Below are 13,729 nucleotides of genomic sequence, written 5' to 3'. Positions count from 1 at the left end.
TTTCAGTGATTGATCCATGTCTAAGTGATGTAAAAAGGAACCAATGCGGTGATCATCTTGCTGTCCACACAACACTGAATTGTAGTAAGCCAGCTCGTGTAAGGAAAGAAGCGAAATTCCGCGAAATTTCAATACCCGATTTCAACAATGACATTCAGTCTTGTTCCGCCCTTCAATCTACTGAAGGCGAGGTTGATGCTCTTGTTGAAGCATACGCATCTGGTATAGAAGCCCTTATCGAGAAACACGCACCTCTGCAAACTAAGGTGATAACTGCGAGACCAAATGCACCGTGGTAATATGAAAATCTCCGCGTAGAAAAACAGAACCGTAGAAAAGCAGAGAGACAGTGGCGACGGACAAAATTAACCGTTCACCAACAGATTTATAGGAAGCAATGTCACCTAGTTGGTTCACTACTCTTTCAGTCAAAGAAGGCTTATTATTCGGAAATAATCGTAGAATGCGGTAAGGATAATAGAAAGCTTTTTAGACTCACCAAAAACCTAACGGGACAGAAAGGTGAAATTATTCTACCAAGCTGTAATTCTGAAAAAGATTTAGCAAGCAAGTTCAGTGATTACTTTCTGAATAAAATCAGCTCAATCAGGAAAAATAATGCCGAAGTGAACACCTCTGCTGACATTGACATCTCTGTCATGACTGCTTACATTGCATTTGATGGGGAACCATTGGCAAATCTCTCACCAACAACCCAGGACGAGTTGCGCAACATTATCAGGACCTCGCAATCGAAGTCCTGTGAGCTTGATCCACTGCCTAAAGACCTATTAAAGCAATGTCTTGAAGCACTGCTCCCTTTGATTACCTCAATCATGAACAAATCATTGGCTGAGTCAAAGGTTTCATTATGTTTCAAGAAGGCAAATGTCAGACCATTGTTAAAGAAGCCTGGAATGGACAAGGAGGAGTTGAAAAATTACCGCCCAGTTTCAAATTTGCCTTTTCTGTCTAAGAGCTTGGAGAAGGTTGTGTTCCGGCGTTTAGAGGTTCATCTCCATGCAAACAGTCTCCAGGACAACATACAAACGGTCTACCGCATGGGACACTGGCCTTCCCTCCTACGTGTACATAATGATATAGCTTCTGCATTGGATAACAAGTGCAGAGCGGTGCTTGTCATGCTGGACTTGTCAGCTGCATTTGACGTCATCGACCATGGCATACTTTATAAACGTCTGGAATACTCTTATGGAGTGACTGATACCGCACTATGCTGGATACAGTCTTACCTCACATGACAAAGTGCTAGATTTCGGGGTTCCTCAAGGGTCGGTGTTAGGACCATGAAAATATTGTATGTACTCCAAACCGATTGGAGAGATTTGTCTTCGCCATAGCCTTCGCTATCATTGCTATGCCGATGACACACAAATGTGCTTGGTCATCAAACCACAGGACAGTTGGAATACAGTCTCAGAAAGTCTGGAAGCTTGTCTGACAGATATCAGTATCTGGATGAACGCCAACGTGCTTAAGCTTAATCAAGAAAAGACGGAACTAATCGTCTTTTCCCCAAAGTGTCAGCAAACAATGGCTCTCCAGCTCAAGGTCGATGTCAGAACTATTAAGACTGTTCCAGCTGTTAAAAACCTAGGGGTATACTTTGATAGTTCACTGAACATGGAGAAACAGTTGAACGCTATTGCCAAATCCTGTTACTACCAGATCAGGAACATCGGCTGTATTCGGCAGTTTTTAACTGCAGATGCATGCAAGATTTTGGTGCATTCACTTGTTACCTCTCGGTTGGATTATGGTAAAGCCCTGCTCTGTGGTATATCTGATAAACTAACTTGTCGTCTACAGCGGGTCCAGACCACTGCAGCACGGCTAGTTACTCATACTCGAAAGAGAGAGAGCGCAGCACACCTGTGCTTTATTCGTTGCACTGGTTACTTATACGAAACAGGTCGCAGTACAAAATTCTGGTGTACACATACAAGGCACTGAATGTAACAGCTCCTCAGTACCTACAGGAGCTTGTTACTCTGTATCAGCCGTCACGATCACTGCGGTCGGAGTCAGAATCTTTGTTGTGTGTCCCAAAATCTCGTACTGTGACCTACGGAAACAGATGCTTTGGGAGGGTTTCGGCTACGTTGTGGAATAGCTTACCATCTGCTATTAGAAAGTCAAATACCCTGGCCAAGTTCAAGAGGGACATCAAAACTCACCTCTTCACGTCTGCATTTTGGAATCCTTGCAAAGACGTCATGTAAATACCACCCTTTTATTTGTTCAATTATGTGCACATTGCTTGTTTAAATGAGATTGTAATCCATTTTTTTCACAATTATTACCATTACTATTATTCATATGTTGTAAAGCGCTTTAGAGTAATTTTACAAACTATATAGGGCGCTATATAAATGTTGTATATTATTATTATTATTATCATTTTACTATATAAAATATCTGTGTTTTTAAAGACCACACACAAGTGCAATGAACAAGTAAATATGTATTGTCATGTTAAATTTCGTGTTCTGCCCGATGTATCATCAATATGCAATTCCTTTTTGAAAATAGTTTATATTTCCACAGTCTGCTAGTATACCATCTTTTGCTAAATAATTAAAATTAACATGGTAGACTCTGCTAGTATTTTTTAGAGACCCCAAGGTTTGTCCTAATATTGATTATCTCTTTTATGTAGTGGCATGGTTCAAGATATACATACTTTACTCATCTGTGATTTGAAACTAACTGCTGATTTCTATATTTGGAATTCATATCATTCAGATTTGTTATACATCTCTCCTGATGTTTCAACAGTAGGTTATTAGACCTATTAAGATTTCCACCATTTAGGACCTTAGCATCGCCGTTGAATAATAGAAAGACGAAACAGCTTCACGGTGTAGCGTAATTCAATTTTGGAGTATTTGGTATACCGTTTCTATTACCAAACGTAATAGGCTTGCCTTACTTCCGTCGTTTTAGTTAATATTTCAACCTGGAATGAAAAGAAATGTCAATAAAGAATCACGTGATATCTGGAAAAACCGCTTAAAGATATATATAGGATCTTACATGAGTTTCTATTTCATATGAAATTCATGAAACGAGTCTAAGAATTTTCAAATTAAAATTCGTGACGAGTGTCATAAATTTACTATGAAATGAAAACGAGTGTAAGATCCTTTTTATCACAGAGTCAAGATTTGTGCATTTATTCGTGTAAAAACGACAATTTTCATGCAACCTTGAAATGTAAAGAGCCGCCATTTTGACTCCAGTGCGTGAGTCTGTGACGTCATGTTCTTGTCCTAGCGTGACGTCACAATTGAAACAATTGAAACTTACAACCAATCACAGGGCTGATAGGTCATATTGCATGGGTTAATACGCAAAAGAGTATGGCATGGGTATATTCACTCGATAACACAGTACATTATGTGATAAATAGGATTATGATGGTAAGAAATGGTAAGACCCTAACATTCAGGGCATTATCTGAATACGCCGGGGCTGCTCGATATTCTACAGTCACTCGCATATTATGACCCTCCTCATTGAAAGGCGATACCAACCTTGACTTATCATCCACTGATGTTGTCTCAAACAACAGTTTAATTCTACTTTGTGTGTAGCTAATATTGTACTGACTTGTTGCTCAACTCTCGTGTCATCATTGGACAACAAACTTATGGTGGATTGATCGTGTTTATTCCGGCATGAACACAGCTTTGAAAATTCATTTCTAAAACAGTAAAAAGTAACCTGCGGTACTTTTAGGAAAGTACATAAAGATAAATTGGAAACTGTAGAATGAAACGGCAGTTTTCTGAGTATAAAATTCATCAAGGCTAGACCCGGATTCGAATCCCGGACTTCAGATTGCTATACCATTGCTCTAACCGACTGATCTGTCTGGTCAACGGAAGTGTCCCCGACCACCTACTCTACAGATATATCCAAAATGAAATTAAGGGGAGGTAACCGTATTAAAAAGCAAATACTATATAATAAATGATAATAATGATAATATAGCAACCTATATCATTTTTAAAATTACTCTAAAGCGCTTTACAACATATGGTTAATAGTATTAGCAATAATTGTGAAACAAAAATGGCTTACCATCACCATTATACATTAAGCAAGAAGATAAGCATCTCAATGTGTACATAAATGAATAAATAACGGGTGGTATTTACATGACGTTTGTGCAAAAAGTCTAAAATGCAGTTGGCTAGGGATTCTTAAGATCGTAGGTTTATACAGTAGAATGCAACAGCATTGACTGACAGGCCTATTAATAAAATAAAATATTCTCACCATGTTTAATTTGATTGTTTCCATAATAAATGGTATTGTTTTAAGAACTCTTTTGTCATCAAATTGCTACATGTACTATTTGTGACGCATTTTTATACTTAGTGTGTTTGGCTGCAGAACGTGACAAAATGGGCTTACCCAATAGTTAATTTAATCAATTAATGTGATTGATTTATGTTAGATTCCTCATACATGCATCTTTGGATGTAAGTCGCGTGCTAGTCTGGGTCAGTAATGTGTCAGGTAACAGAAACCTAAAGGGTACATGTAGTATATAATATTAATCATAGACACATATGTATGTACCAAATGTTTATGATGACAGGTTTATAGGTATAAGGACAGATAATGGATGCAGGCAATGATGTTACATATGTACTGTAAAACGTATTTAACGGGGTGCCTACCATATTCAGAGAGTCGGGAATTGGCCATTAGGGGGACAGGTCAGTTTGGACCCAGGTTCAGAGAGACAGAGTATGGGGAGTGTGTCCATGGTTTGAACAAAGGCCTAGTTACTTAGCTCGAAGTCAGAGACACAACGTGAAGTATTACTGTACATAGATGAGATGTTGTAACCACCTGTACATGTACCTGTAATGAGATTGTTGATGAACGTCTATGAATAACATTACTAGTATCAACTGTAACGTGTGCTTACGGCTGCTGTGTTACAAGAAGACCTGTGACAAACATGTGCTAATAAGTGTTTAGATTTATGTGAATTATTAAACTCTAGAATTGTGTAAGTTTCCTTTTTCTTTTATTCATCTGGATTTTCCACGAATTAGCCTGAATGAAATATAACCTCCCTGTGACAGGGTTAATAGTCGTTAACAAACGATTAAGTTGTTATGATGCAACTGCTATTACTTATTACATTGTTTATTCCTCTCTGTACCTAAGATACGACACTTAAGACATAACATTTAATTGATTAAAGGACGTGCACTGCGGTGAGCTGTTGGACGTGTCTGCCGTGAAATACTTTCTTAACACAATTGATGCCTAAAGGACGATTTGTGACAATTTGTCAGGCGCTGCAAGTTGTAATGTCAACCCGAGAACAAAAAGAAATAAATAGGAATTTTGTTTTTCGTCCCATTAGATACAGTGGATTTAGAAGCGTTTGTACTGCCTATCTTTCTTATATCCACAAACACCAGCCATGCATGTTTGTGAAACAGTCATAAAACGCATAAAAGTAACAATGTTATAAGATGTCAATAGGACCAAAAAAAAATAATTTAGCAGTTTTCATCCCAATCATAGGCCTATATTCCTACATAATATACATTCAACAAAGTGACATGATTACATCATTTTAGATAAAAACAACGAAAACCCCGTTTCATATTTCCTTCCTAAAACAGAAATCCCACTTTACCTATCAACCGTATCATTACACGTGCTTATTAGAAATAGGATTTTACGTTGCTCTGAATGCTGGTGTAACTAACTTATATTTCTCCCAGATCATATCGCCCTTTAATCCACTGAAATCGATATTCGAATAGTATTTTTAAACTATCCCTTTGTTTGATATGAATATCTGAAGTGAAGAAATATATAAGAAGATTCCAATAAGTTATTGACTAATAAAAACTGCCTATAAGACACAAATTGGACAGTTTTTGTTAAAGCGGCTCATGCAGAATACTCTGTAGTGTCGTATGCCTTGAATTAAGGAGGGTACGTACAATAGAGATGTTTGATAAATTCTTACTTTTCAAGTTGGTCTGAACTACTGTCGAAACAGATGGGGATAGCTTACTTTAAAAACCCGTAAAGACATGACAAGGTCTACATATCTAAAAGTGACATGGAAGGCCTTACTAGACTTTTGTGACATGGAAGGCCTTACTAGACTTTTGTGACATGGAAGGCCTTACTAGACTTTTGTGACATGGAAGGCCTTACTAGACTTTTGTTACCAGTCCTGATAAGCAAATATGTCTCGTCTGAAATTAAGCAACTTTCCAATATTTCATTTTTTTTAGTTCTTTAAAAAAAGATCCCGTTTTTATATGACCTAAGCTGTGTCAAGAAGGTAAAATATTAAAACAAAAAAACAAACTTTGAAAAATCACACTTATTTCAAGCTTGTAAAATTCTGTAGGCGTTACCTATATTGTATGTAGATAATTATCAAGCTATTGTATCACGATAGACCTATGACCCTCTTGCTTCTCGTTTGACATGTGTGTCTATGGGTCACGACCAATAGATAACCTTATCTTGTACATTGACGGAATAATGACCACTATGATTCGCATTACAATGATTTTCTTCTCCATTGGAGGTGAGCTAATTAACTCAGATGATTATATGTGACGTAAGATTTGGTCCTTGTGTATTGACCTTTTAGCATAGTGTACTCTTTACCTTGAAATAGCAGGAGTGTAGCTTGTCATCTTGCTGTTTCTAGCTGTTTCTATCATACAGTATGCTAGAATTATTTCGCAGTGTTAAAACAATATGTAATTTACGAAATCATGTTACAGTTATAGTAGATTGTTCACTCACAATACTATGGTACTGTTATGATGCTACTAAAGGGTATGCATTAATATAAAACTTTGATTAAACGTTTTACTTATAACAGCCAGTATCACATGCATCTATATGTTTTTTAAATTGCGATGTTTATCACAGGCATATATATTTGTTTAAATTACGATGTTTAACTCTCTCAGCAGAGACAAGAAATAAAGACTACCAGGGATGATTGGCCGTTGGTTCAGCCCCATACAATAACGTGTCCATAACCTAGGAGAGGTTTCATGCTTCACAACCTTCTCACGTGCTTTTATACAATTAACACTAACATGTGAATATTAACTTCACTATGAATTATTAATGTGATTAGATATATAACAATAGCCCTTATAGTTTTATCCAAAAACAATATTCTGATCGAACAAGTGTTTGATATGCTTCGGAATAGAATCATAGACTTACTTAGCAAGTGAAACAAAGCCATTTTCCTAATGTTGGTAGCATTTGTTTAATAAAGAATGTTGCTTTCGTTATACAGTAATTCCATAGAGTCGTTTTACGAAACATCACACCAGTAAATAAGGATAGATATACACTCACTCTGATAGCAAAATAAGCTTGGTTGAACAAGTGTGTGTAAACTAATAGTTTTATACTGTAATCTTCACACTAACAAACCCTTTGTCCCACCCAAACAGAAATATTGATTATACATTCTCTAAAGTAGCTATTGCCAATTATGTATATGATGTAATTGTATCATAAATCTCATATATTATTTAGGTTATTTGTTATGTTTATCAGATTTGTTATGATTAAAAGATATCTTTTTATATCATTATATGATATCATGAGATATCATACAGTGTGTCATTCTCTACACTCTAGAGGCTGCGCTCACTTACGCTCTCCGCACCCCTGGAATATGTCATAGCAAAATTGAAACCACACGACAAGTTATTGTATTGGTCTTACAAAACAAGGAGCACAGAAGAGCGACAACCGACCTAACAGTCCGTCAAGTGAATGGTTACTCTACCGCAGTTTTTTTTGATGTACATCAAAGTATCAAACTAGTCTTCTCGTCCCATTTACAAGGAGTCGTCTATTTTACTATGTGTTCGAGGGGTGCAGAGAGTGAAAGTAACCGTTGCCCCTAGAGTATCGATAGTGGTAGTGCATAAATACATAAGTATATAAGATATCATATCTTTCATGATATATTTTATATATCAACGTATATAGAATGTTTCAAAATTTATAAGATATTATTTCAATGATATCATATCTTACAGCAAGCATAAATGAAGATAATCCAAATGGTTTTCTGTATCAGATTTCTATAAAATAACCGTTACACCGATATTGTTAAATCGTTCCAGCTGTCCTTGGACAGACTCACCATGGTCATGGTCATGAGCACAATGTGGTCAGTCCCAGTCACGTGACTTCAACTAACGAGAAGACGACACAAAACCCTGACGACATCCTCTGTCCGTACTTTTTGTCACTAGATTGTGATGCCCAGATCAGCGATCCGAATTATCGAGTTTGCGGATCGGACGGTATAACATATGTTAACAAGTAAGTCTACAGGCTTGAATAAAAACTACCAATATATGAAACAAAGTAATTTATATATAGAACTGTCGAGCAATCATTTTTATCCAAATCCATCTAAACGCCGACATGAAAGTCGTTCCATGTTTAATGTTCAATCAGTACAAGATACAAGAATATGTATTTATCGTCGTAAATACTTTGATACTAGCATTAACACTGTAGAAATACTATTACGACCAAAGAGAATTTCTGTAAAACCACATCATATCTCACCGTATTTCATGATTTTCAGTTAGCTATAATTTATTTGGAAAAATACTGAAAAATTCTTTATTAAACTTAGTTTCTAGATTAGATATATACAAGAAAAAAATGTATAGATTTTGACAGATTATCAAATGCCAGATACATACTTTTATTTAATGAACTCTCAGGAACTTGAAATAATGTCAACTATCTTTATTCTTCACAGCTGTCGTTTTCTCCAAAAGTCTTGTCAATTCGACAGTTTGGAAGTAGTTCACCAGGGGGCATGTAACTCCAGTAGTACCACCCCTGTTACGGATATGACCAGCACCATCCCCTTGAGTACCACAATGAAAGCCCTAACGGCTGGCGTAAGTACTGTGACACCTTCACATGGGCCAATCGGAAGTTCCACTCAATCCGCTTTGCCAGGTGAAACAACTGTTGCCATAACAACAATCCCGTCAATCGCTCAGATCGTCCAATCTGTTTTCTGTGACAACAAAGATAGTATCAAGTGCGACTACCCGCCAAACTTGAAATGTGGATCAAATGGAGTGACCTACCCAAATGAGTGAGTGAAAGAGTATTTATTTACAATTGAAACGTCCGTGGGAGTTGCTCCCATTACATCACTATTTCTGTAACTACTTCCACTATTTTTTCCATATAGTTTATGTGTGTTTGAAATTCTGGCTAGGAACGGACTAATAAAGGCATAGCCTGTTGTCCAATCCTTTTCATTTTTCAATTCAAGGTATTGAAATGAACGAGTAAGAAAATAGACCATAAAGTTACGTACCAAATCAGTGAGTATAAAATACGTACTCAATCAGTGAGTATAAAACACGTACTCAATCAGTGAGTATAAAACACGTACTCAATCAGTGAGTATAAAACACGTACTCAATCAGTGAGTATAAAACACGTACTCAATCAGTGAGTATAAAACACGTACTCAATCAGTGAGTATAAAACACGTACTCAATCAGTGAGTATAAAACACGTACTCAATCAGTGAGTATAAAACACGTACTCAATCAGTGAGTATAAAACACGTACTCAATCAGTGAGTATAAAACACGTACTCAATCAGTGAGTGCAGAAAAAGTACTCCGTCAGTGAGTGTAAAATTCTTACTCAATCAATAAGAACTAACACATTCTTAAACAGTGAGCATGGAACATGTACTCAACCAGTAAGAACAGAACAAGTACTTAATCAGCAAATACAGAACACGTACTCATTCTGTGAGTACAGAACACGTACTAATAGAACACGTACTTATAGAACACGTACTCAATCAGAACATTGTATATACAGAACACGTACTTAATCTGCGTGTACAGAACACGTACTTAACCTGTGTGTACAGAACACGTACTTAATCTGTGTGTACATAACACGTACTCAATCTGTGTGTACAGAACACGTACTTAATCTGAGTGTACAGAACACGTACTTAATCTGTGTGTACAGAACACGTACTAATAGAACACGTACTTATAGAACACGTACTCAATCTGTATATACAGAACACGTACTTAATCTGTGTGTACAGAACACGTACTTAACCTGTGTGTACAGAACACGTACTTAATCTGCGTGTACAGAACACGTACTTAATCTGTGTGTAAAGAACACGTACTTAATCTGTGTGTACAGAACCCGTACCCATAGAACACGTACTAAATCTGTGTGTCCAGAACACGTACTTAATCTGTGTGTACAGAACTCGTACTTAATCTGTGTGTACAGAACACGTACTAATAGAACACGTACTTATAGAACACGTACTCAATCTGTATATACAGAACACGTACTTAATCTGTGTGTACCGAACACGTACTTAATCTGTGTGTACAGAACGCGTACTTAATCTGTGTGTACAGAACACGTTCTTAATCTGTGTGTACAGAACACGTACTTAACCTGTGTGTACAGAACACGTACTTAATCTGCGTGTACAGAACACGTACTTAATCTGTGTGCACAGAACACGTACTTAATCTGTGTGTACACAACACGTACTCAATCTGTGTGTACAGAACACGTACCTAATCTGAGTGTACAGAACACGTACTTAATCTGTGTGCACAGAACACGTACTTAATCTGTGTGTACATAACACGTACTCAATCTGTGTGTACAGAACACGTACCTAATCTGTGTGTACAGAACACGTACTTAACCTGTGTGTACAGAACACGTACTTAATCTGAGTGTACAGAACCCGTACTTAATCTGTGTGTACAGAACACGTACTAATAGAACACGTACTTATAGAACACGTACTCAATCAGAACATTGTATATACAGAACACGTACTTAATCTGTGTGTACCGAACACGTACTTAATCTGTGTGTACAGAGCACGTACTTAATCTGTGTGTACAGAACACGGACTTAATCTGTGTGTACAGAACACGTCCTTAATCTGTGTGTACAGAACACGTACTTAACCTGTGTGTACAGAACACGTACTCATTCTGTGAGTACAGAACACGTACTAATAGAACACGTACTTATAGAACACGTACTCAATCTGTATATACAGAACACGTACTTAATCTGTGTGTACAGAACACGTACTAAATCTGTGTGTACAGAACACGTACCCATAGAACACGTACTGAATCAGCAAACACAGGACACGTATTCTATCAGTAAGTACTGAATACATTTTCCGTAAGCTAATACAGAACACGTTATCCATCAGCGAATACATAACGCCTACTCCATCAGCGAATACGTAACGCCTACTCCATCAGCGAATACATAACGCCTACTCCATCAGCGAGTACAGAACACGTTCTCCATCGACGAATACGGAACACGTACTCCATCAGCGAGTACAGAACACGTACATATACTCCATCAGTGAGTACAGAACACGTACATGTACTCCATCAGCGAGTACTGCACACATACATGTACTCCATCAGCGAGTACAGAACTCGTACATGTACTCCATCAGCGAGTACAGAACTCGTACATGTACTCCATCAGCGAGTACTGCACACGTACATGTATTCCATCAGCGAGTACTGCACACGTTACCTTTCCTATCAATGGAACTAATTCTAACCGAGAAACTGTCTTAGTTTTATGTTTGCGAATAACGTGGTTGCTTATCTTTTATACAGGTAATATATAAATAATTCAGAATCTCACGAATACCGATGTTAGTTCATATGTCTCAAATTAAAGGAGAATTTTATTATCTGAAAGTACCTTATAGAAAACTTATTTCGTTCAGAATTTTGATCATAGTTTAATTACTGATTGTGTACCAACTACCCCAAATACAAATGGATATCTTTTAAAAGAATAGAAATTTAGGAATCCTTGTATTTTTTCTCAAAATGCATGCCGTGCTTTAGAATAATAACTTTTGTTACAGATGCGAGTTTTACAAGGCCGTTTGTGATGATTCCTCTTTAGTGCCAGCTGACCCATCTAGGTGTGGGACACACTCTCGTCGTTCCCGGTAATTTGTATTTTCTGTCAAAATAATTAAAATAGATGGTAACAAAGAAAAACCACGCTTTGCATTTCTTGTTTTTCATACTATTTTTGAAACCTTGCAAAAATCTATCTAAATGATATGATTCAGTTTTTTCTTGCCGAATCAGTCAACAGTCAAAACTATTTTCCCGAGGAGTTAGGACTCACCAGAAGGAATGTTTACCAACAGCAGTCCTGCCGAAATTTTAAAGAGAGTGATGTCTAATAGGGCTATATTAGTTGTTATTTATCCGATGGCACGGTGGTCTTCCCCGTGGGGTTTCCTTCGTCACGAAAACAACAGTTGTTCCCTAAGTGGCGTCGTAATAAAAGCTCTACAGAGCTGATGTTTTATGTTGACAATGTACACGACTTTATATGAAAATGATTTATTTATTTACGTAGAGAACTTGAAACATATTATGAACAATGTTGAGAGAATTCTCCTCAAACATGTGTCTTATATCAGAATACAGCTGTATATGGCTTTTAACTACCATACCTCATATAAATGTGACACTGAATTAACGAATTCCTTCTATTATTATGAAACCTATCTTTTTATGAACTGGCCATTTGGCGATATAAGTATATGGTTGATATATAGGAGCATATTTTGTAAAATAAAAAAAAAAACAGAACAAAGGCTAAATGAACTATATTGAGATTAACATTGTTAAATTGATTAATTACTTTGTTGAGAATATATTTGTTAAGTTTAATGGCAAATTGTCTAGAAGACTGTAGGCATTACAAAGTGAACAAGTCCTTCTTCTGACCATTTGTTTTGTTTGTTTTTATATGAGGTTGATTTTATTTACGAGTTTATCATGACTGGTAACAAAAACCTTAGAAAGTCCTTCAGTTTCAATTTTAGATATATTGACGATGTGATGTCTTTAACAATTATACTTCGTTGTTCGTATATCTTCATGAACTTAAAATCAATTACATTACATATTTCTATAGTGATATGTTAAATCCATGCTGTGCTAAAAAGGGGGGTCCAGAGGGAATCGCTGCTAGCGCAAGACAAACAGGAACACATTTTTCAAAATATATTTAAAGCTACCTTCCCCATTTGCGTAAAAGCTGTTACATGTATCACAAATACACAAATATATTGCTTCGCCTAGCTATTTTACCGCTATATGGTAATTAATACAGTTTTCATTTTGGCTTATTAAACGTGCAAGGCATTACTTATGTTGAAACGACTGGATGTCATAATGACATCCGGTTGTGCAGGCATGTCTAAGATAACATTCGTTCACCAATAAACAATAGATGATTTTTTTTGGTCCGAAATAACGGAATCAGACCATTTGTATTTTCTGAACAAACACCCAGACATTATGAACCAGACAATACGCAGGTATCCATGTAGTTTCCCTTGTACCTATAAAGACTTGACAATAACAGGATCTCACAGGAACAATACAACTTAACTGGTTACTAGATAGAATAAGCATGCGTTTCGGGATATAAACTATACTTTGCCGTTAGGAACACTTTGTACCCTATCGTTCTAACTATAAAACAACGTTATCGTATTGTAAGACACCATACAGTGTGTTTACGTTGTAATAAGACAATGCTGATCTGTCAC

At 36.7% G+C, this 13,729-nt stretch overlaps 1 protein-coding gene across 1 annotated transcript; it reads left to right on the top strand.

Annotated features, from left to right (window-relative positions):
- The first annotated feature begins 6,574 nt into the window (after positions 1 to 6,574).
- Positions 6,575 to 12,145, top strand: LOC110442967 (ovomucoid-like). The gene is made up of 4 exons (XM_021486911.1): positions 6,575 to 6,607; positions 8,187 to 8,388; positions 8,840 to 9,187; positions 12,017 to 12,145. The coding sequence occupies exons 1-4, from the start codon at positions 6,586 to 6,588 to the stop codon at positions 12,105 to 12,107; spliced, it is 663 nt and encodes a 220-aa protein (XP_021342586.1). The 5' UTR covers positions 6,575 to 6,585; the 3' UTR covers positions 12,108 to 12,145.
- Positions 12,146 to 13,729: the final 1,584 nt, after the last annotated feature.

Source organism: Mizuhopecten yessoensis, unplaced genomic scaffold (assembly GCF_002113885.1).
Source record: "Mizuhopecten yessoensis strain PY_sf001 unplaced genomic scaffold, ASM211388v2 scaffold245, whole genome shotgun sequence".
NCBI lineage: Eukaryota > Metazoa > Mollusca > Bivalvia > Pectinida > Pectinidae > Mizuhopecten > Mizuhopecten yessoensis.
Note: the sequence above shows the minus strand (reverse complement) of the source record. Positions and strands in the feature narration are given on the sequence as shown.

What these genes read in the sequence shown, in the direction of transcription:
- LOC110442967 (XM_021486911.1), top strand. Translation starts at nt 6,586, where the DNA reads ATGATTTTCTTCTCCATTGGAG. An exon ending in GATTTTCTTCTCCATTGGAG is followed by an intron (nt 6,608 to 8,186) that starts GTGAGCTAATTA and finishes AAATCGTTCCAG; the next exon opens with CTGTCCTTGGACAGACTCAC. An exon ending in GGTATAACATATGTTAACAA is followed by an intron (nt 8,389 to 8,839) that starts GTAAGTCTACAG and finishes TATTCTTCACAG; the next exon opens with CTGTCGTTTTCTCCAAAAGT.